This window comes from Dunckerocampus dactyliophorus, chromosome 9, assembly GCF_027744805.1.
Source record: "Dunckerocampus dactyliophorus isolate RoL2022-P2 chromosome 9, RoL_Ddac_1.1, whole genome shotgun sequence".
Lineage (NCBI taxonomy): Eukaryota > Metazoa > Chordata > Actinopteri > Syngnathiformes > Syngnathidae > Dunckerocampus > Dunckerocampus dactyliophorus.
The window spans coordinates 20,213,206-20,234,381 of record NC_072827.1 but is presented as its reverse complement, the minus strand read 5'-3'; the positions used below and the strand labels follow the sequence as shown (position 1 = coordinate 20,234,381).

The following is a 21,176-nucleotide window of genomic DNA, read 5'->3' as shown; positions in this document are numbered from 1 at the left end:
CCACCTGATTCATTCTCCTGAAGAATCATGACATACATTGCTGGTGATGGTTGGTCATTGTAACACTTGGTCCCAATGCAAGTCGAATCTACAGTAACAGTGAAAATTGTTGTAAAGCGTGTAATTTCATGTGCCAGTTGTCCACACAGTGTTTAGGAAATCTAATGCGTAGCCTTTGTGTAATCCTGCTAACTAGCAAACGAACAAAAGGCGATAGCACCCTGGCATTACGGTGTTTGGTGGAGGTCATTAAAACAACACAACAGAGGAGTTTGTTGAGATAGAAGCACATGCGCTTGCTTCGGTATGCAAGCTCTGAGTTCTCGGGGGAAATAAGGGGGCCGCGTTAAGTAGGACTTAGCAGGTCAAAAGTTTAAGAAGCACAATTACCTGCAGAGACCTCGGCTGACCCCCCAAATTTCTCACCTTCTGTTGCCTCACGCGCACACCTTCAGGAGGAGGGGTGCAATTTACAGCCAGTAGCATGAAGGGATGACCCCTCCTTATCCCCCACTGGGACATATAAGGGGCTATCCACATGGAAACGTTTTCAGGTCAAAACGGCAAAGTATTTTAGCTCTCATCCACACGGAAACGGCGTTCTGGGTGCTCTGAAATGGTATTTTTGCAAAACATCTTCCAGGGTGATGTCGGCTTGTCGGTTTCGTGTAGACAGATGACACGAAAACAATGACGTCAACGACCCACCGCCACCCCGTGGCCGTCTTGTGACCGAAAGTGAGCTGTCACGACAAGCCAACGTAATATCTGTGACTCACCCTTGTTGACATTCTCCTGATATTTTGTGGTCTAATATTCCATAATGACTCGCAGAAGTAATTCCACTTCTCGTAAGTCTAGAGGAGCCTTGGAAAACGAAAGACGACGGACTAATGCGGACGGACTTTCTTCTTCTATGGTTTGGGGTGTCATGTGGTTCCGTCTGTGTCTGTTCACAGGTGTGCCCTGTGTATTACGTAGTTTTCGCTCAGTGATCCATTCCCATCTGGATGCAACTATTTACTACGAATTTTTTTCAACCCGCCAAAAAAAAAAAAATCTCAGGAACGTTCCCGTGTGGACAGGGCCTAAGTTTGTGTTGTGATGACACTGTCACTTTAAAGTGTCTTAACTCACACTCACACACACACACTGTCTCCCTCTGTGTGTGCGTGTAGGTGTGTGTGTGTGTGTGTGTGTGTGTGTGTGCGTGTGTGTGCACAGGAGGGGCGGTGCACGCAGCAACTAAATGGACCTGAGACAATGCATCATAATATCACATTAAGGGAACGCTCAAAGTCATCCAAATGTGAATCCCATATGCGGCAGGAAGGGGGTGGGGCGAGAGGCTGACAGGAAGAAGGCAGCAGCCAGAACATAGACCGACTCAACCTTGAAGGACAGTTGTGTACAGGCATTGGCTATTTCATGTGAAACACTGTCCTCATGTGCACTCACCAGACACAACATTAGGTACACCTGTACAGTCTCATTATGTGGAGAACTACAGCAAACATTCTGCTCGGTTTTGATTTGATATGCCGAAACAGTTCTGGTATATTTCTAGAAACTCTCCATGGGAGGTTCAGCAGGGGTATTTGGAAATAATTAGTCAGATATTGTTCATTTTCATACTTCGAGAAACTGAATTTGTGGACTATTTCCACTATAATGCAAGATACCATTGATAACTGGCAGGAGGAGGGACTGCAGGCACATGTTGCACACATGCATATGCTTGTGCATGAGCGTATCATTGCCTTTGACTTTGTGGATTATTGGGAGACTTTCTGTTTTATTTCTATGACGCAAGAGGTGGCGGTTATCATCGATAACTGACAGGACGAGGGTTTGCTTTTGTTCTATTTTACGTTGCATGCATGCTTGTTCTCGTGCATGAGCGAGCGCACTGTTGGCATTGACTTGGTGGATTACTTAGAGTATTTTATTTATTTCTATCATGCAAGGTGAGGCTATGATTAATAACTGGCAGGAGGAAAGGCTGCATTAATGATGTGATGAGTACATTGCACACATGCATGTTCTTGTGCACGACCATACGCTTGGCTTTTTTAGTCCTTCTGTTTTATGTCTATCATGCAAGGGGGAGATTATCGTTATTAACTGTTGGACAGAGTGCAATTTGTAAAGTTTGTAAGTGTGCAAATTCCTCTGTAGTCAAATTTTTAAAAGCTCAAATTCTTCTTGAATTTAGTTGAAAAGTCACACTTACACTACGCTGTTTATAGCTCATCAGGCCAGATGGTCATTTGTAACGCGCAAGCATAAATATTATATTAACATCTGTAATGGGATTCATTAAGGAACCAAAATATTAGAAAGAGCTGTTAATATGATGCAGTCCTGTCGTAAAGGAAGAACTTCAGGGGGTGAATAGCATTTAATCTCTGCCTCGCAGTTAATGAATCACAAAACAGAACATATAACATAACTTTTTTTTTTTATAATTTTGATTTTGTCTGATTTAATAAATGTTATTTTTATTCTATCTATTTTATTTTAAGTTTACTTAGTTTAATGATACACATGCAGGTATGTATATACATATTTCTTTTTCTTTTCTCTCTCATACGGCACAATTACATGACTACTATGATTCACCACTGTCGTGTTATTTTTTCCTTCACATTTGATTAATAGTTTTTGCCAGTATACAGAAGACTTCTCATTTAGTGACAACCCCCCCCAACATTGCACAACCCCCCCTTCCTCTTGTAGAAAATTATTACTCGCCCTATGTTTTATGTATTGTGTTGTATGACCCCCTCATGTATGTAAATAAGCACTTTATATGTTCATCACTGCTGTGAATGCACACTAAAAAGCATACGGCTCTTGTATTAGATCTCAAGCAAGTCCCACCTTGGCTGCAGGCACCATGACACGCTGTCCTCACTAGGGGTCACGACACTGATGTGGCTGGTCCGGACTGGACCTCATCAGGGTGGGATTAGCCGGGGATGGGCAGGGTCACGGCTCACCTAAGTCTGGCGGCCCATGGGCATGGTGTGCTGAATTCCTGACTGAAATTTGTGCTGAAAAATGTCAGGATTTTAGCAATGTGACAATAGCTGGCAAGCACAAACAGACATTTTGACATACAAACACGCGTGTCAAGTTCTTAATCCTCTAGGGAGGAGCCGCCATGGGTGGTTAACGGGCAGGAAAGTGATACGGATGAAGCTGAGAAAGGAGTAAAAAAATTTTAAAAAGAATCACGATGCATGATAGAAAGAAATCGTTATGCACTTATGAGTGTTTCCCCGTGCGTACTTCAGGCAGTGGCTGACCTTGTGAAGTGGGTCCAATGGCTCACATCACCTCTGAAAGTCTCGGGCCTCTCATCCAACACTTAACGGACTGATACAGCCTCTCCACTCCTGAAAGGCTGACAAGACCCTCGCTTCCTGATGAGGAAACAAGTTAAAAAAACAAGGTGACAACAGCTTAAACCCTTGTCCCTTATCAATGCTGATAATTACATAAATAAAGTGTAATCAGTGATTCTTAGGACACTTCATTGATCGCAACTGGAATGGTCAAGTTGTATTAGAAGACATTTCGCCTCCCATCCAAGCAGGCTTCATCAGTTCATGTTCATGACTAGATAGGACAGCTCTACTAGGCAATACCATGACCTGGATGAATGACAATATTTACAAGCATGCAATCAATGCGGTTTTATATGAGCTATGAATGGATGAAGTTGTAGCAAAAATGTTTTGACTTACAGGGATAGTCCGGATTTTTTGACATGAAGTTGTAGGACATCCCCATCAGCAGTGTAGTGCATCCACAGTGACTTACCCCCCACTTCATCCCGTGAGCAGAGTTCTGGTCGGTTTTTGGTGTTGAGGAAAGTCGTTCCGGCTAGTTGGTGGGGTCACAAAAGAGAAACGTTTTGCTTCTCAAAACAATATGAGTTCAAAAGACTAATACATTTGCATCACAAAACCATTTTCCACTAAAAAGTCAGACCTCACAATCGTTCGGCCTTATTTTCTCTTCCTTAGTATCATTGCTGGCTGCCGCCTGCGTATGTGTTCCACACTGTTTACATGCGTGGGTGACGACCGCTGCAGCGTGAGAGAGTTAACGTGAGAGTGGTATTGTCACAAAAGAAAATATCTTAAAAAATGATGCATAATGTACTTGTAATTATCTGGGTTGTAACAACAAAAATCGCCATATACTGTATATTCCATTAATACATTGGTATTAGACAACTTTATACACTAAGTCCCCAACTAATGAACACAATTGGTTCCAGACGACCGTTCTTATGTTGAATCGATCTTAAGTAGGGGAAAAGGTAATATTACCAATGATATAGGTACTACATGTACGTATATACATTTACAGTATATGTGTATGTATGTAAATATGAGTTTGGATGCAGTAGTAATATTAAACGAGGATAATTAACGAAAAAAACAATAATAAAAGTGACATAATAATACTTAATGATAAATGTTATTTACCTTTGAAGAGGAGTGGTCGAGCATACGTCGTTGTGGTGGAGTTGGAGGAGGAGTTATTGAAAAAAAGGACAAGTCGCGTCGTTAGACTCTTCTAAAAGAGGTAGTGTTCTGTGGGTGGTGTACAATTAAGCAGGCCTGTTAACTCTTCATAAACTTTAATCACACGCTCTGTCTGGGTTGTCCAATTTAGCTTTCCATTTAGCTTTACACTGTATCTCCCCAGCGTCTAACTCTTCCTCTGTTGGTCTCATTAGCTCTAAGGCTGCATTAGCAGTGTCACAGTGCCCTCTACTGGTCAAGCCTGTACAGCAGCAGTATAAATACTGATTGAGCGACTGACTACAAGGCAAAATAAAATAAAATATAGACCAGTCGGCTTGTGTTCGTATCGGCGAGTGTTCGCTAGTCGGGTGTTCGTAATTTGGGGACCTAGTGTATAGACAACAACGTTGGCTATAAAGTGGGAACCGAAGTGGCCAGGATGGAACAGTGTTGTTTGTGTAGTGAACACTTCAGCGGGGACGATTACGTTCCTACACGCTCGAACGAGCCGCGCGGAAATCCACTCGAGAGACCGTGTGTGGCTTTATACTCCGTGCGGCGTCTGCTCCCAAACTGCAGGGGGCAGTGTATCGAAAACACGCGTCTAACCACGGTACAAGAGCGGAGGAAGTTTGCCATTGTTTTCTTGACTTCCGATATGGCGACACTTGCGCGTCTACTTCTTGAAGAAGAGGAATTGTGTTGTATTTATTTGCTGCGACAGAAAACTCTTGACTTTAGTGGCCCCACCAACTAGCCGGAACTACTTTCCTCAACACGGAAGACCGACCAGAACTCGGCTCACGGGACGAAGTGGGGCAAAAGTCACAGTTGATGCACTACACTGCTGATGGGGATGTCATACAAATTCATGTCAACAAATCTGAACTATCCCTTTTAAATATAACGTTTAAAGCAAATACAAGTTTGATAAAAGTGTGACTATGATTTTTTGTTTTTTAGAAAGAAAAATGTATTTTCACCATTGCATCACCACAGGAGGGTATACTGACAAAATAATTACAGCCCTAGAAAGTGTGCTCCTCACGACCATTAATATGAGGTATGAGTCAAATCCAATCACTGCCAATATTTCATCGGCAGAGCAACTAATTGACCTACAATATCTCTATCAAATTTGGAGGCAGAGACAAAAAAAATGCATCATAGTTAATATTTTTTTAAACATACATCATCTTTGGACTTATCCGCCCCGACAGGATGCACTTACTGCACATGGAAGTGCGCGAACGCCCATGGAGGCGAGTTGCTTGAAGGTGGGGCACCATGAGGGCATCGAGAGGCCACTAAACAGTAAAGCTCCCCAACTCTCTTGATCTCAGATATGTGTTTAGACTTTGTCAATTAGCTGTGACTCCATCAGGCCCCGCATAAAACCTGAGCTCAGGTCCTGTTAACCCCTGCAGACATTTAAAGCCTCTTTCCTGTGTTGCTTTTTACGTGACGGCGCTCTGCGGCAGAACAACGGTGACGCATGCGAGACAACCTGATGGGGTGCGACAATCCTGCATGTTCTCGTGCAAGAGAAACGTGATCTGTGACTCTTTATTGTTTGTCAGAAACATCGCCATATCAGTTAATGCAGGTGCTAGTGTCATTTTAACAAATCTCTGACACTAGTGGTAGTAACGTTTTTAAATGCCTAACTGTCATACAAGTGTAAAAAGAAGTTAACCACTCTTTCTGCTGTGAAAAGTAAAAACAACACTTCTTGCAAGATCATGTGGGATTATATGGGTTTTTTTTGTTTAACAGCAAACAAATCACAAATACATGAGAAATCATTTTACATTTTATTAATTTTGATTCACAATTCCCATTCACCCCTGTGTCAATGAGGTATTTTGCATGCATAAGCTGTAAAATATATAAGATATATTTTAGTTTGTATTTAATATATATATATTATATATATATATATATATATATATATATATATATATATATATATATATATATATATATATATATATATATATATATATATATATATTAAAGACAAAGCTTTGTGTTATTATTAGTGACTAGTATCAACATGTCCGCTTTTTCATCTTTTTGCTGTAATTATCCCATTTTCACATTTTTTTTTCTTTAAATTTTATTTCCAAAATGAGCCGTGGGCCAATAAAAAAACAAATCATGGGTCATCTATGGCCCCCTGGTAGTATTTTGGACACCCCTGTTTTAAGTAAATCATAATGTACTACAAAAATGAAATGCATAGCCTAATAATTACTGATTGCATATCCACTCTCCACAACAAGAAACCCAGATAAATGACAACTAATTCATGAAATGCTTTCACAACTCTCTCTTTTATGAGATTCAGCCCTGATAATAGAAAAAAAAATGTCTCACTCTGGCTTTTGGATTGAACGTGAGAGCTCATCTGTACCTGTTGTTTCCACAGCTGGTAGCTAACAGCCATGATCATCTGTTTTTTCCGCTTTAGCCAATTTTCTCTCGTATAAATTGCGTGCAATTCTGGAATCTGCAGCGTGATAGCTGTAGTCATTATGTGTGCGAGCCCGACTCGCCTTGACCTGAAATGTGATTCTGTTTTAAAGCCTCGCTGTGTGCTGTCAGAGCCCCAAAAGTGCACAGATTGCACTGAAGTGGAGCGTGCTAGTGTCTGGGTGCTTGTGTCGCATGTTGCACTCATCTATGCTAATGCGGTGCTCTTTGGGTCAGCCGTGTTGGAGGCGCTGTGGAACGCGGCCTGCAGCAGGGAGGAGTAGTGGATGTTTTTCACTCCGCTGGCATCATGCCGCACATTGACGTCAAACTGGAGATGACAGGAAAACACACAGTAATAAGAGAAGAGTAAGAAAATGAGGCACACACTCACCTGTTTCTGCTTAGATGGCATTCTTTTGTTTAGCACATTACTCTAAATCAGGGTCACATAGAAAATAAACACACGCTGGAGAAAAGAACATCTACAAGTGACTGCTTCTTTCCTGTTCTTGATAAATGTAGCTTCTACAGTGGAACCCTTAAAAAAACACAATTTCTTGCAATTTGAGAGTCAAATACAAATTTTGTCAAGTATCAATCACAGGAACTTATCAAGGGCTCAATCTTTTGGCCCGTGAGACCATACGTTGCGGCCCCCTACCTAAAATCAAAAGATTAGTGTAAGCGTGAACCCTTGGTGACTTCCAATGAACTTGTCACACAGAGAAATGAAATGGATCACTCGACAGAATACGAACTACAATCATGGTGCCAACTCGAAAAGTACAGCATAACATGTAACAGGTAAGTAAAGAAACGTAGGGAAAGCACTACTACTATGGGGAATAATAACCGAGTAACCCATAACACGTAACTTTAAAAACGTTTTGCCAAACTACTACTGCAAAGCATCCTGCGAAGCTGGAAGGCTCCCAGTACCTTGTGGTACTAGAACTGTTAAGAATGTGAAAAATAAAAAGTGTGGCGCCTTCGCAGGACGTAAAGCCTCACTTTCCTTGTCCTTAACTACTTTTATTACAGATAAGAATGTTAAAATGTTACTTTAAATATTGGGTTTTATAATGGCCACACTTACTTACTTCCTATTGAAATCTAATTGTCTTGAAACCTAAACAAAATGTCCCAAAATGGACTTTGTCAAGCCTTAGAGGTTCTGCTATATGCCTAACCCGTTAAGTAACATATAAGAATCTAATACCTATTTGATTGCACTTCCTGTGTCTTACCTTCAAGGTGTCATCAGGCATCACTGGGGGAGCGGGATGCTCCAGCCAGTTGATGCCAGCCAGAAAGGCGTTGTAGTCAATCTGGTCCCCGTCTGCAAACCTATACAGTGCATCACAAGTGCGTCTGCATTACCAAACACAACCATCAAGATACAAAAAAGGGATCAAAAATTTGTTGTATGTTACTTGTGGAGCAGACATGTAAGCAGGTTGTCAGACACGGGGAGCTGGAAGGTCTTGCAGATGGTCGTCGCCTCTTTGACGGAGATGCGGCCCGTTCTGCAAAAGTACAGACACAACTCAAACCATTTTAACATCCATGAACCCAATAACAACTCTATTAGCTATATACAGCGAAAAATCTAAATCTGATTACTACTATGCCACTTTGTGTGCGGTGCGCTTGTCCTCAAAGGACAGTTGTTTCACACACAGGGATGCCAGACAAGCCAGAGGTTCATTCTTGCCATACCATTTCATTAGAGCCATGATGAACAGTCAGCACCATCCCTGGATGTTAGCTTGGAACACATGAGCAAGCATGGCAGCTTGACCTTGCTTATCATTGCTCAATGGCTACAACCACATGTACCAAAGAACACTTTAATGGATGCCTGCATTGAAGATTTTTAATAACATGTGGCTTCATTTCTGTAATGCCCACAAGCTACGAATAATCTAAAATCTGAAAGTCATATCAGAATATTACAAAGATTAAGTAAAATATTATAGGAACAATTCTAAACAATATTTATGTGAAAATAAAGTGGGAACATTATGAGGAAAAATAAATAATTAATAGAGCAAAAGGTCCTAAAATAAAAAAGTCATACTACAAAATAAAATTACAAACATAATGTCAGAGTACTACGAAAAAACAAGTTGTCATTTTATTGTTGGAAAAAGTTAAAATCACAAGAAAAATAGACTTAATTTTATGAGGAAAAAGAGTCATAAGCTTCACAATACAGTAATAAAACTACAAACAAAGTCATAATTTACTAGGAAAAAGATGTAATTTCACAAGAATAAAGTTAGAATATTAAAATAACATTTTTTTAAAGAACAGATGTGCAATATTACTACCTTAATAACCTGTAAGCTATAAGTTTATGGCTTTAAAAAAGATTATGGTTAACTGCCATTAAAAAAAAAAATTAAATAGAACCTTATTTTGCTAACTTCACAAAATGTTTTGTGGAATTTTACCATTATATTTATTTTCAGTGTGGCCCAAAACGTCCTTCCTAATTACCGGTAAGCTATATAATGTCAAAGATGCAACAGTGGTGGCCATTGCTGTGGCTGTGTAAATATCATTGACAAAGGGTGGGATGCAATTGCTTCGTGGAAAAATTTGATTTAGTGCAGAAAAAGAGAAGAATGAGGTTGGTGACATGTGTGTGCGTGTGTGTGCGTGCGTGTGTGTTCTTCCACACAACATGCCTTATAGGTCTTTGGGGTCCATCTGGTTCCAATGCTCCACTTGCAAAGCTGGAACTAATGCTTGCTCAGAGAAATGGGGCCACTGACTGCACGATTGATATCTTGTTGTGACGCTATTTGTCCACCTACTACAAGTATGTGTGAGTTTGCTTGTGAAACCATTATCTATGTACTTTATACCTCGTTCACACCACTGGACGCTCAGAGGCACAAAGACGCTTGGGAGTTCACTGAAGGTTCGCAAATCAGCGCTTGTGCGTATCGTTCAAAGACTCGGTCAAAAGAGGCTGATGTGTTCCCGATGCATCCCAGGCTTAAATACATGGACCAGTCTGAGATGAGCTACAACCATGAGAACCAAGGAGCACGCACGTCTCGGCATGTGTGAGGCCCTGTCAGCGCTCACTGATGTAATATGAAAATCGCTTGGCAGTAATGGCAACGCTGCACCTACTTGTTTGGGTCGTTGTATTCAAACACTCGGGACATGTCGGGCAGCTGGTCAAAATTCTTCTTCTTGAGAAAGTCCTGGGCAACAGCCAACATCAGGCCCACATCCACATCAGACTGCTTGCGCTCGACGAAAGCTCGGCAAAGCACCAGAACCTCATGCTCGCTCAGGCCGCACTCCATACCCACCAGTAGGCCCCTGTTGTTGTGTAGTCAGAGAATAATAGCTTTACTTCCATGGCATGATAGCGCCTCTGACCCTCCTCTTGCAAGATCAGCCCGCCCTGTCTATACGGCCACCACTTCAGGCAGGGCTGCTTTCTATTTAAAAAAAAAAAGCAGGCTTCACCACATGTCTTAAAATACAGTGGTGTGAAAAAGTGTTTGCCCCCTTCCTGATTTCTTATTTTTTTGCATGTTTGCACACTTAAAGGTTTCAGATCATCAAACAAGCGTTCGCGATAATTTGCAATAAGTCTCTTACAGCAATCACTTTTTCACGCCACTGCAAATCTTGGAGCGCCGCCAACTATCAGTCAGTCTGCTACAGATGTGGAGCTATGAGTTTTCCATGTTGCTCTGTGCGGCTTTCTCTAGATTCTGTGTAAAAGGCACACAGTCAGACAAACGGTCGCACATTTTTCAGGATCTCTGTGTAAAAGCGGCTTGTAGTTGACTGAGTTGTACCTGAAGGACTCAAAGGTAACAAAGCCGGTGTTGGCAGGGTCACTGAGAGACAAAAAGTTACGGATCTCCCGCTGCTTCTCCTCTTGAATTGACCGTACTTTACCCAGGATGATGCCAATATCTGCCTTGGGGAACTTGAAGACAATTACACACACTATTGCATTATGTCACGGAGTGTGTTGCTACTTGCAAAAGCATGTTTTGTCTTTTCAAACCTGCCCAGCGTGTTGCTCCAAGTAGTTGAAGGTGTACTCATCAGCATCCAGGAGTTGGAACAGCCTGTTGTTGAGGCAGAGAGTAGCTCCCACGTACAGATCACGGGCTGTGAAGTACTCTGAGAGCTCGCTCTTAAACAACTCCTGTCCAGGTTTCTTTACACGACCCCTCGCCAGGAACATGCCACCGAGTACACCTAGTAGGAGGAGGGTGAGGAAGCTTTGAGGTCCGATTGGAGCTTATGGTCTGGAAGAGTCATGTGGTCCAAACCTGAGTTCTTCTGAGAGCGCTCAAACACGCTGATGGAGTCGTCGCTCAGGTAGAAGGAAATGATGAACTCCCTGTCGCTGTCCACTTGACTGGTGGTCACCATCTTGGCGTAGAACTTCAGCACATTGCTCTCAAGTCCACGTCTGAAGAAGACAACACACAAGGTAAAGTAAAGCAGGCAGAAATAAATGCATATTGCAGTGTGGCTGATCCAACCTGTCATACGCCATGAATTTGTGGAGATCTTTCTGTGGGGGTTTGGGCAGCAGGCGCTGGCAAGAGCTTAGTGAGTCCTCCTCTGAGCCAAAGCCGTTATAAGGAGGTACAGGCCTTGGCGGTTTGGGGGCAACATCAGCTTTGTACTGCACTGGGGTAAAGTCCTCTGAGGGGGGTGAAGGAGAATAGACAAAACACTTAAAAGAAGAAAGAATCCCAGAAGGCAAGCTGAAATGATCAGAGGCTTGGTGGTAATCCATCCATCCATCCGTCCGTCCTGAGCGGACGTTAACCCCACACTGACCCCTGACTGCTGAGAGTCAGACAGCACTTTCCATCACTGAGGGCTCTGCCTGCTTTACTGCTGTAACTAATGCAGTAGTGCCCAAACATTCTGCCCAGGGTGGCAGACTCACCCCGACCGGGCTTGGGTTACTCTTGCTGTGGGGAAGCGTGTCTCATGAGGCCTTCAGTGGTCGAGGCAGAAACAAATACCGCCCAAGCAGGCCGTAGTATCTTATATCTCAGACAGGAATCATTCTATAGCACCATAATAACATATCATTGGTCTATCAATATTGACTTGGATTGCTTGCCCCCAAAAAGGTTTACATGCTGTCTTTGTCAGAATTCAACATACATACTTTATGAAAAAGCATTAAAAACTACATCCTCCCAACACCCGCAACTCCTTTTTAAACTAGTGACTATTGCTAACTCATACTGCCCTCAAGTGGTTAAGTGTACACATCACCTTAAACTACTCCCATCATTTTCTGGGGAACACTGTATACGAACCAAATGACCAAAGCCGAGTGAATGCTGTTTACCTATGCCATATTTGGAGCGGTAGTAGTCTTTGGTAAAGTCGTCACAGTCTGCGATAATCACTTTCCTGCCCCACACGTTCAGCTCGCTGCCTACCGTCAGATCAAAGTCCTTATAGAACTCCTCCTGGATGGCTCCTGTCTACATGACAAAGGAAACATGGATATCGTACGATGACTATTTGGCATTGCTTATTTTGACGTTTCATTATAAAGTGTCATTTACTATTCCTTGGAGTCCTACTTTGAGACTATCCAGCATGTAGCGATCTCCTTGTCTGGTGGAGGCCAGCACGTTGAGCACGGTGCGGTTTGTCATCTCTCCAGGAAGAGCCAATTGGTTTGAAACATGCTGTGGAGAAATAATAATAATAATAATAATAATGATAATAATAATCATCATCATAATCATAGTAAGAAATAATAATCCATCCATCCATCTTCTATGCCATTTATCCTCATTAGGGTCACGGGGGTATGCTGGAGTCTATCCCAGGTGACTTCGGGCGACAGGCGGGGTACACCCTAGACTGGTCGCCAGCCAATTGTAGGGCACAATAGTAATAATAATAATAATAATAATAATAATAAACAAACAGGATGAGGAAAAAAGCTAAGTGTTATTGCATTCCCATTGGCCGGAGCATTGTGGTCAACCTTGAGAGGGCTGACATTTAATGACAGGCATCAGTGCAAACAAAGTTACTGGAGTGAAAAGACACACATGATGGAAGCCTAGCTGTCTTTCAAGATGAATTATGCACTGGGCCGGTAAAGCCAAAATGCTTAGGGGTCCAGGGGGTGGGGGGGTTGGGTTGTTGGATGCTGGATGCTACAGTCGTCCTTCCTGTCAGACTGAATGAGAGACAAATGATGGAAAGAGGGCAGTCAACCAGAAAGAAGGACACAGCAAGCCTTTCGGTTGCCATTAGTTAACTGTTTTATACTAGTTTTAAACTAGAAATACATACTTGTAGTCTGTCAAAATGTATCCCAACGGCCTCTTCTGGATGTTCTCATACACAATTTGGTGAAAACATGATGTTAGAACAAACATGGGCAAATGGGGACGAATACGGCCCTTGCCTCTGTTTAATGCGGCCCTCTGATTAACTTCCAATTTTAAACATTTCTAAAAAATAAAGCTGAAAATGATTGTAATTATTACTTCCCACCAGCAGGGAGCGCTCGTAACTGGTACTGCTGGGTGAGAGAGACTCCATGTCAGATACCAAAAGTCAAGAGTGTGAAAAGAAGAAAAAATTATGTCGAAAATTGTGTGTTTTATCCAGGATAGGAATCAGAGTACTTATTTATTGATTTTAAAAAGAAGCCCATGTGTGTTTGGTGAGCTGGTGACAAGATCAACAACGAAAGAATTCAACCGGTGGTGCCACCATGCACAAGACGAATCATAAAGATAACTACTATCCTGCCATAATGATTGATTTCAGGTGAAGCCCAACAGGAGAGCAGTTTCAGTAGCAGATTACTATCACTATCCTGCTCCATCGAAAGACTGAGCAGATCATTCCTCCCCCACGCCATGCGACTTTTCAACACAACAGAGGGGGAGCGATAAAAACACACACAGGACTGGACTTATTACATTATTATGTATTATTATTATTTATTATGTATTACTGCACTACAAATTTGATGTGATCTATTCCTTATTTATTTATTCATTCTTTCTTATTCTATTTTCCTTATCTCTGCTGTCTTGCCTTGGTTGTTTTATTTCTTGATTAAGTGATTTAGTTTATTATGACACTTTTACAGAGCTGCTGGAAATGTGAAATCCTCTTGGACATTAATAAATATCTATCTATGCTTTGTCGAATACCTAAAATGGGTCATTCCTACAATTCGGTTCCATTTGCATCCCCGTGACATTACATGCTATATTTCGTCTAAAAACATTCCAATTTAAATTTGAACAATTTTAAATTTGAATAATCACATTTCAAATTGTAAGTCCACTTTTGTACTTCTTTTTAAACTTGTAAGACAGGTAAGGATGTTAAAATGTTACTAAAACACTGCATGTACCCTAAATAAAGGTTTTACAACAGTTTAGCCATATAATTATTTCAATGTTTCATGAGTTCTTATGGGTGGAAATCATGTTACATCCATCCATCCATCCATCCATTATTTTTAGAACCATCTAAAGCCAAAAAACTTCGGATTTTCTTGTATTTCCTCCCCTTCCCGAGAATCTCACCTTAGGTAGTTTGCTCCGACTGAGGAATTTCGACACTGTGACTCTCCCAGAATTTGGGGGGATGACCTCATTGATCGCTATCGTGTCATCAGCCAGGAAGTAGTGCAGCACAAGCTCTCGCAGCTCTCCGAACATGGTCTTGGTGTCATCCCAGAAGCAGAAGAAACGGAGGACTTCACGGTCGTGGTCCAGGAACTGTTTCAGAGTGTCTCGCCTCTCGTAAGGCCGGAGGGGACTCATGCTTTTCTCAATCTGAATGCGGGAATAAATAATAATAATTAATCATTCAATAGATTTTTTTTACAGTGAAAATATTTGCAAATAACGCCAAAGAAATTGGATGTAACCTTGTCCCTCAGGCTGCGGTATGGGTCGTCAGGCACAGAGACAGGGTCATTTAGAATGACACCACATTTGGTGAGGAAATTCCTTGTGAACTGGTCACAGTTCGTGATGGTGAACGCGTGAGAGAACAGCACCATCTTCTGGTTGAGGTTAAAGTGAAACACGTTGTAACACTGGTCCTCCCTGGGCGGAGGCAGCGGGATACGTTGGCGACGAATAAGAGTTCCTAACAACAACATCACAACGTTAAATGATGGTTACAATACACACGGTGGTCACATTGGGTTGGCATACAGTACACATTCAAAGTGTTTTACTCTTACAAATGACACATTTTTAAATTAATTTCAGTTTTGCAGGTTATGTTTTTACTTTTATTTACTTTAGTAGTTTTAGTTGTACAATTTTTATTTTACACAAGAATAAAAATAGATTTTCATGTAATTCTGGTACACAAATTATGAAACACATTTTTTTAAGTGTAATTTTTTAAAGTAATGTTATTCTTAAACATTTGTTTTACTATTATTATTATTATTATTATTACTACCACTTTTTTTTAACAAATACTAGTTTTGCACATTTTATAATTACTAAAATAATGGTAAATAATAATAATAATAATAGTATTGGTCTTACAAATTGTTTTAATAATATTAATACATTTATGAATTATCCATCCATTCATTTTCTATACCGCTTGTCCTTATTTACTAATTTTATTTATTTATTTTTACTAATTGTTAGTTGTTTTTATTTACTTATTTATTACAAATCTTAATCTTAGAAATTATAATTTTTTTACATTTTTCACTATACACTTGCAAATTATACAAAATTTTAATTTATTGCACTGATAAACTGACACAAACACGTAAAAGGGCCAGAAAGCCACTTTTAAATGAAGTGCTTATGACACCAAAAAAAGTTTGAAAAAAACAATAGAAAATGAAAGTCCTCCCTTAACGTTTTTGTCATACTGCTTAAACAACTATGAAATAGGAATGAAGTGGGCGATTTTGACACATCCCCAAATTTTTCTTTTTTTTTTTTTTCTTTTTTTTTTTTTTTTTTTTTTTTTTTTTTTTTTCCCTTTTTTTTTTTTTTTTTTCCCCCTGTCCTGTCCAGCCTTTAAAGCAGATAGAATTGTATACCTAAATGCCGTCAAGTGCTCAACAGATTTACTCTGCCAGAGAGAAGTGTGATATACACTTCCCCTGTCATACAAAATTTATTCGACCTTGATGCTTGTTATAAAGCAAATTTGGAGCGCCCGGACCGGAGCAGGAGGGGACAGAGAAGAAGAGAAAAGGAAACGGGGGGGGGGGGGGGGGGGGGGGGGGGGGGGGGGGGGCGAGAGGGGACAAAAACAAAAAAAAGAGAGACAAGAGACAAGGACAACAGCAGCAACAACAACAATTGTGACAGAACAACAGAAACATACCGAACGACATCAGCAAATAAATGTCCGTGACAACTATAAAGACGAACAAGGATAAAGGACAAATCAATATCAACAACCACAATGACAAAGCTGTCAATGACAATCAGACATAATAGCAGTCATGAAATGATGACCTATGACAGTGATCACAATGACAATACTGCATTGAAACAGTCGCACACAATAGCAGTCATGAAATGATGAATTATGATAGTGATCACCATGATAATACCGCATTGAAACAGTCACACATAACTGTAGTAATGAAATGATTATCCATGATAGTGAATAGAATCAAAGTTACTGTAATGCACATCATTGTAAAAAAAAAAAAAAATACATATACACACATATATACATACATACACATACATAAATACATATATACATATATATATATATATATATATATATATATATATATATATATATACACATATATACCGCACATACACACATATATATATATAGTCATACTGCTGAAATCACCGTCGCTGTAATAAAACCAACAACATAATAACACCCTGGATAACTCAGTGAGTAATGTGGGGAAGTACGTATGTACTGTGAGTGTGCATATGTACAGGTATCTCTGTATGTAAGGAAGACTTCATATATATATAAAGGTGCAGGAATGTGTGGGCGTGTGATTGTCACTGAGAGTGCATGAAAGGAAAGGGGCCGCCTTCCACCTCCCAGAGAGCCCCGCCCCAAATAGCAAGGCCGGGCCCCGGCCGCCAGAAGGCCACCAGGCCCATAGGGGCAGGCAGCACAAAGAACAGTGCCCCAAGAGCCAGCCCAGAGAGCCCCCCCCCCCCCGGGAAGACCAGTAAGGGGCCGAAGAGAGGTAATCCCAGCCAAGGACAGGGCGCCAGCGGGCCGGAGGACTGCCAACCCCCGAGACCAGCGAGAGATCACACCCCACAAAGGCAGACGGGTACCGGGGGCCACAAACCGGCAGGCCCAGAGACGCCTCCACAGCCGGAAAGAAGCCCGCCCGCGCCGGAAGCGCCAATTCTCCCCCACCGCCACCCCCACCCCCAGGGAGCGGAGCCCGGCCCGCCCCGGGCCAACCCCCGCCCGACCCCCGACACAGGGCCGCCCCGCCAAGGGATGCAGGAGGCACACCCTCCACCCACCCGGCGGAGGCACGGGCGGCAGAGATGTATCGCCCAGCACCTGACCCCACGGAGCAAACCCCTGTATGCCCCCCCCCAAATAAATAACTAAAATAAATAAATAAATAAAAATACACACACGCACGCACATACACACTCCTACGCACCCACACACACGCACATAAACGCTCCTACGCACAAACACACCCCTATGCGCACGCTCATACACACTCTTACTTATCCCCAAATTTTTCTGAACCAAAGCCACCTTGTCTGTGAGGTCACGACCAGAACACGTTCCAGGAACCAGATTCAAACACATGCAGTCATGAACTCACAGCAAAGCCAAGAAAGTGACAACAACAACAATAACATAATAATAACATTCATTGATATTGTGTTGCGATAAGTATGATATAACACACACACAAAACCACAAGCATGTTTTTTGACTCAGTAAGTGGCACTGACAACTATATGCACACTGCAAAATAAAATACCAGTGAACAACGACCACTGCTTATTTAGCCCTGGAATGAAACCCCATACTATTATACTAACATTCATGGAATAGATTTACTTCCTGGAACTGACAGATCGACTGCAAGATAAACTAGAAAGACGAGTGACAGCAATCCATGTTTTACAAGCAATTCACTACTAGAAGAGTCTGGGTGACACCACGTGCAAACACAGCACAGCCGTGAATGCACGCAAAGAAAGTGACATATTCACAACAGTAATAACACTCACTAATATTTTGTTGTGGGTTTTACTGGCAGTGATAGCCACAACTATCAGCTTGCTCTTTGCACCCTGCACAGAGCTGAAGACGAGAGACGATTGTTGTCTCTTGAAGCAACTTGACATGAAAAGCTATATTATTATTGTAAAATTCATCGTGAAGCTGCAATCAAAGGCCACCACTTGGATTTATTGTTGCACACTACAACAGCCTAGCTAGTGCGTCAATTAGGAATCCACACTGCATTAGCCGCCAGCACTAGGCTGGTTACTATTGACAATATTAGCAGAAGAAATGCGGATTGACTTACTGGCACGCTTTTCCACGGTCGGACATCTTGTTGGTTTTTGAATTTTTATTTCCCTCTGCGGGGCAGTATCAAAACATTTATCACATAGAGCTTGCCAATTATCTGACGAGGATTAAGATTAACATGTCTTTTGGTTGGCCGAGTGGTTAGCATAGGTTTGCCACACAGTCAGGAGATCGGGAAGATCTGGGTTCAAATCTCCGTTGGGCATCTCTGTGTGGAGTTTGCATGTTCTCCCCGAGCGTGCGTGGGTTTTCTCCGGGTACTCCGGTTTCCTCCCACATTCCAAAAACATGCATGTTAGGTTCATTGGTGACTCTAAATTGTCCATAGGTATGAATGTGAGTGTGAATGGTTGTTTGTCTATACTGTATGTGCTGGCGACCAGTCCAGGGTGTACCCCGCCTCTCGCCCGAAGTCAGCTGGGATAGGCTCCAGCATACCCGCGACCCTAGTGAGGATAAGCGGCATAGAAAATGGATGGATGGATGGATGGGTGTCTTTAGGTGTCATGAGCACTTTAAATAAACCAATACCCACAATGACTGACCATCTGGGTTATTATTTTTACCTTGAGGGATTCCACTGTTTTTGTACTCTGGCTCCACTACTTGCATGGTATCATCCTCGAGGTAGAAGTAGATCTTACACTTGCGGATCCTGTAGGTCTCATTGGGAGCTTCTGGCACCTCTTCCTGGAAGTACGCCTCAAAACACAGCGCCTAGGAAAGGGGAAAATAAATCGGATTTGTGTGAATGGGAATGTGGACTATAAAAGGAGCTGTTATGACCTGAAGTACCTGTTTGTCAAAAGCGACCCATGACGGCAAGCCACCGGTTGCTCCTCTGGGATAAACAGAATGTTTGGATTTGAGTTTCTGCCCCAGCAACAGCTCGCCTCCGATGCCTGGCTTCTCCATCCCTGTGAGGAGCGGAAGGTCGCTGGAGTAGTCAAAATGTTGGGATTTGTGGAATTTGTCCTTCAGCAGCTGTAAAAAAGCAAACAAAAAAACAGTCAACGTACATTCAATTCGGGTGACCATATTTTCATGACAGAACACTAGAACACTCGGCCCGACAATGATACTTAAAGTTTACTCAAAGATGCCTTATAATTTCAATATACAGTACATTTAAAGTATACCTCCTCTTATCGAAGACAGTTCAAAACTCGGAACGAAAATACCAAAAACAGAACACAAAGGAACCCGAGGTCAAATACTTGCTAACATTTGGAATGTTACCAATATTTTTGGGAAAAATGTGCCCTCTAAAGTCACAATGACTTGGCAATTTGAGCCACCGTTGTCATTAACGTCCCCACTTTTACGGGACTTCAACTCTGCAAGTGTCAGAAGATTAACTCTGTGCATGTTTTCCTTTTTCTTCAGCTTTTTGGCAACACTAAGTAAAAAAGCCACCCACAGTCATGGAAAAAATATTACACCACCCTTGTTTCTTCAGTTTATTGATCCATTTTAATGCCTGGTAAAACTAAAGGTACATTTGTTTGGACAAATATAATGATGATAACACATACAGCTCATAAGAATTTTATGTAAGAGCTGGTATCGAGCAACTTCCATGGTTTTCTTGATAATAACCAAAATCACTTAAGTTCTTACATGAATAGCTATAGCTTTGTACTGCCAAAAAATAACTTATGAGCCAGTTTTGTTGTCATTGTTATATTTGTCCAAACAAAGGTACCTTTAGTTGTATCAGCCATTAAAATTAAGAAACTGAAGAAACAAGCGTGGTCTAATCATTTTTTCCATGACTGTACATGGCAGCCTTTCAGGGATTACATGAGATGCAGCAGAGTAGCTCAATAAAAAGCAATGAAATCATTTTCACCAATTTATAAAAACATAAACCAGGAGGATCAGGACAGGACGTGAAAAAAAGACATGTCGTGGGAAAACTGGTCGTTTGGTCAAACTACATTATTTACGTACATAAATAGGTGGGCGTGGCTATTAAGGACAATCACCATTACCCTCATTAGCATAAACTACCCAAACCAAAAGTCACTTTATTGTACTGAATTTTTTTTTGTTTTTATAGTGAGCCATATATACAGACATTTGACTATTACTGTATGTTTTGTAACAAAAAATAAAACACAAACATTCCAGATGCTTCAACTTTCGTGCGCGTGCTTTCTTAAAACTTTTCATCGTATTTTCGCCGAGCATTATTTACGGGAACGTGGTCATATCTTAACATACTAAGCTCAAGTAGAGCTCATATATTAGCACGTTAGCTAACATTAACTGTACTTGAGGTATGCTGTAGCGCACTACTCGAAAGTTACTGTATATAAAAAAACGGTACTCACCTGTTTACTGTGACAATTTCCAGGTAGAAATGGTAACGCCATGACGATTTTACTTCATCAAACGCAGTTCTGTCTCACGTACGGGCCCATCAGCTGTGTTGTTTGTAACCATGGATACGTTGACAGATTAGCTTCAAATAGAAAGTACCTACCATATAAGGAGTGTTACTGTATGTACATGTGTATCAACAAGACTACAATAGTTGTAAACGTCTTGCAATGACAACTTCAAGTCATTTGAATATTTATTTTTTCATCAAACAAT

The 21,176-nt window shown here is 41.4% G+C and overlaps 2 protein-coding genes across 10 annotated transcripts in view; both read right to left on the bottom strand.

The window, feature by feature from the left end:
* The window catches only part of ndp (norrin cystine knot growth factor NDP), a 36,066-nt gene extending 30,907 nt beyond the window's left edge, over window positions 1–5,159 (bottom strand). For 2 of the 6 annotated variants that reach the window (XM_054786813.1, XM_054786817.1), the window contains exons 1-6: window positions 4,503–5,159; window positions 4,000–4,097; window positions 3,753–3,891; window positions 3,312–3,659; window positions 3,124–3,204; window positions 2,884–3,056 (exon numbers count right to left, since the gene is read on the bottom strand). The gene's annotated coding sequence lies outside the window, so the exon portion shown is untranslated. Of the gene's footprint in view, window positions 1–2,883; window positions 3,057–3,123; window positions 3,205–3,294; window positions 3,660–3,752; window positions 3,892–3,999; window positions 4,098–4,502 lie in introns of all 6 variants that reach the window. The other 4 variants (XM_054786814.1, XM_054786816.1, XM_054786818.1 and 1 more) reach the window with 4 other exon arrangements.
* Window positions 5,160–6,571: 1,412 nt separating this feature from the next.
* Window positions 6,572–21,054, bottom strand: efhc2 (EF-hand domain (C-terminal) containing 2). 4 transcript variants are annotated; one of them, XM_054786297.1, is made up of 15 exons: window positions 20,912–21,054; window positions 19,371–19,559; window positions 19,142–19,292; window positions 14,956–15,179; window positions 14,609–14,860; window positions 12,608–12,733; window positions 12,385–12,523; window positions 11,555–11,720; window positions 11,339–11,481; window positions 11,068–11,264; window positions 10,853–10,986; window positions 10,170–10,364; window positions 8,456–8,548; window positions 8,270–8,369; window positions 6,572–7,350 (listed from the first exon to the last, which is right to left on the bottom strand). In XM_054786297.1, the coding sequence occupies exons 1-15, from the start codon at window positions 20,951–20,953 to the stop codon at window positions 7,228–7,230; spliced, it is 2,274 nt and encodes a 757-aa protein (XP_054642272.1). In that variant the 5' UTR covers window positions 20,954–21,054; the 3' UTR covers window positions 6,572–7,227. The 4 variants fall into 4 exon arrangements, 2 of the variants coding, with proteins under 2 accessions (XP_054642272.1, XP_054642273.1); XM_054786298.1 differs by having other exon boundaries at window positions 12,626–12,733; XR_008572378.1 differs by lacking the exon at window positions 6,572–7,350 and having other exon boundaries at window positions 8,337–8,369; window positions 10,166–10,364.
* Window positions 21,055–21,176: the final 122 nt, after the last annotated feature.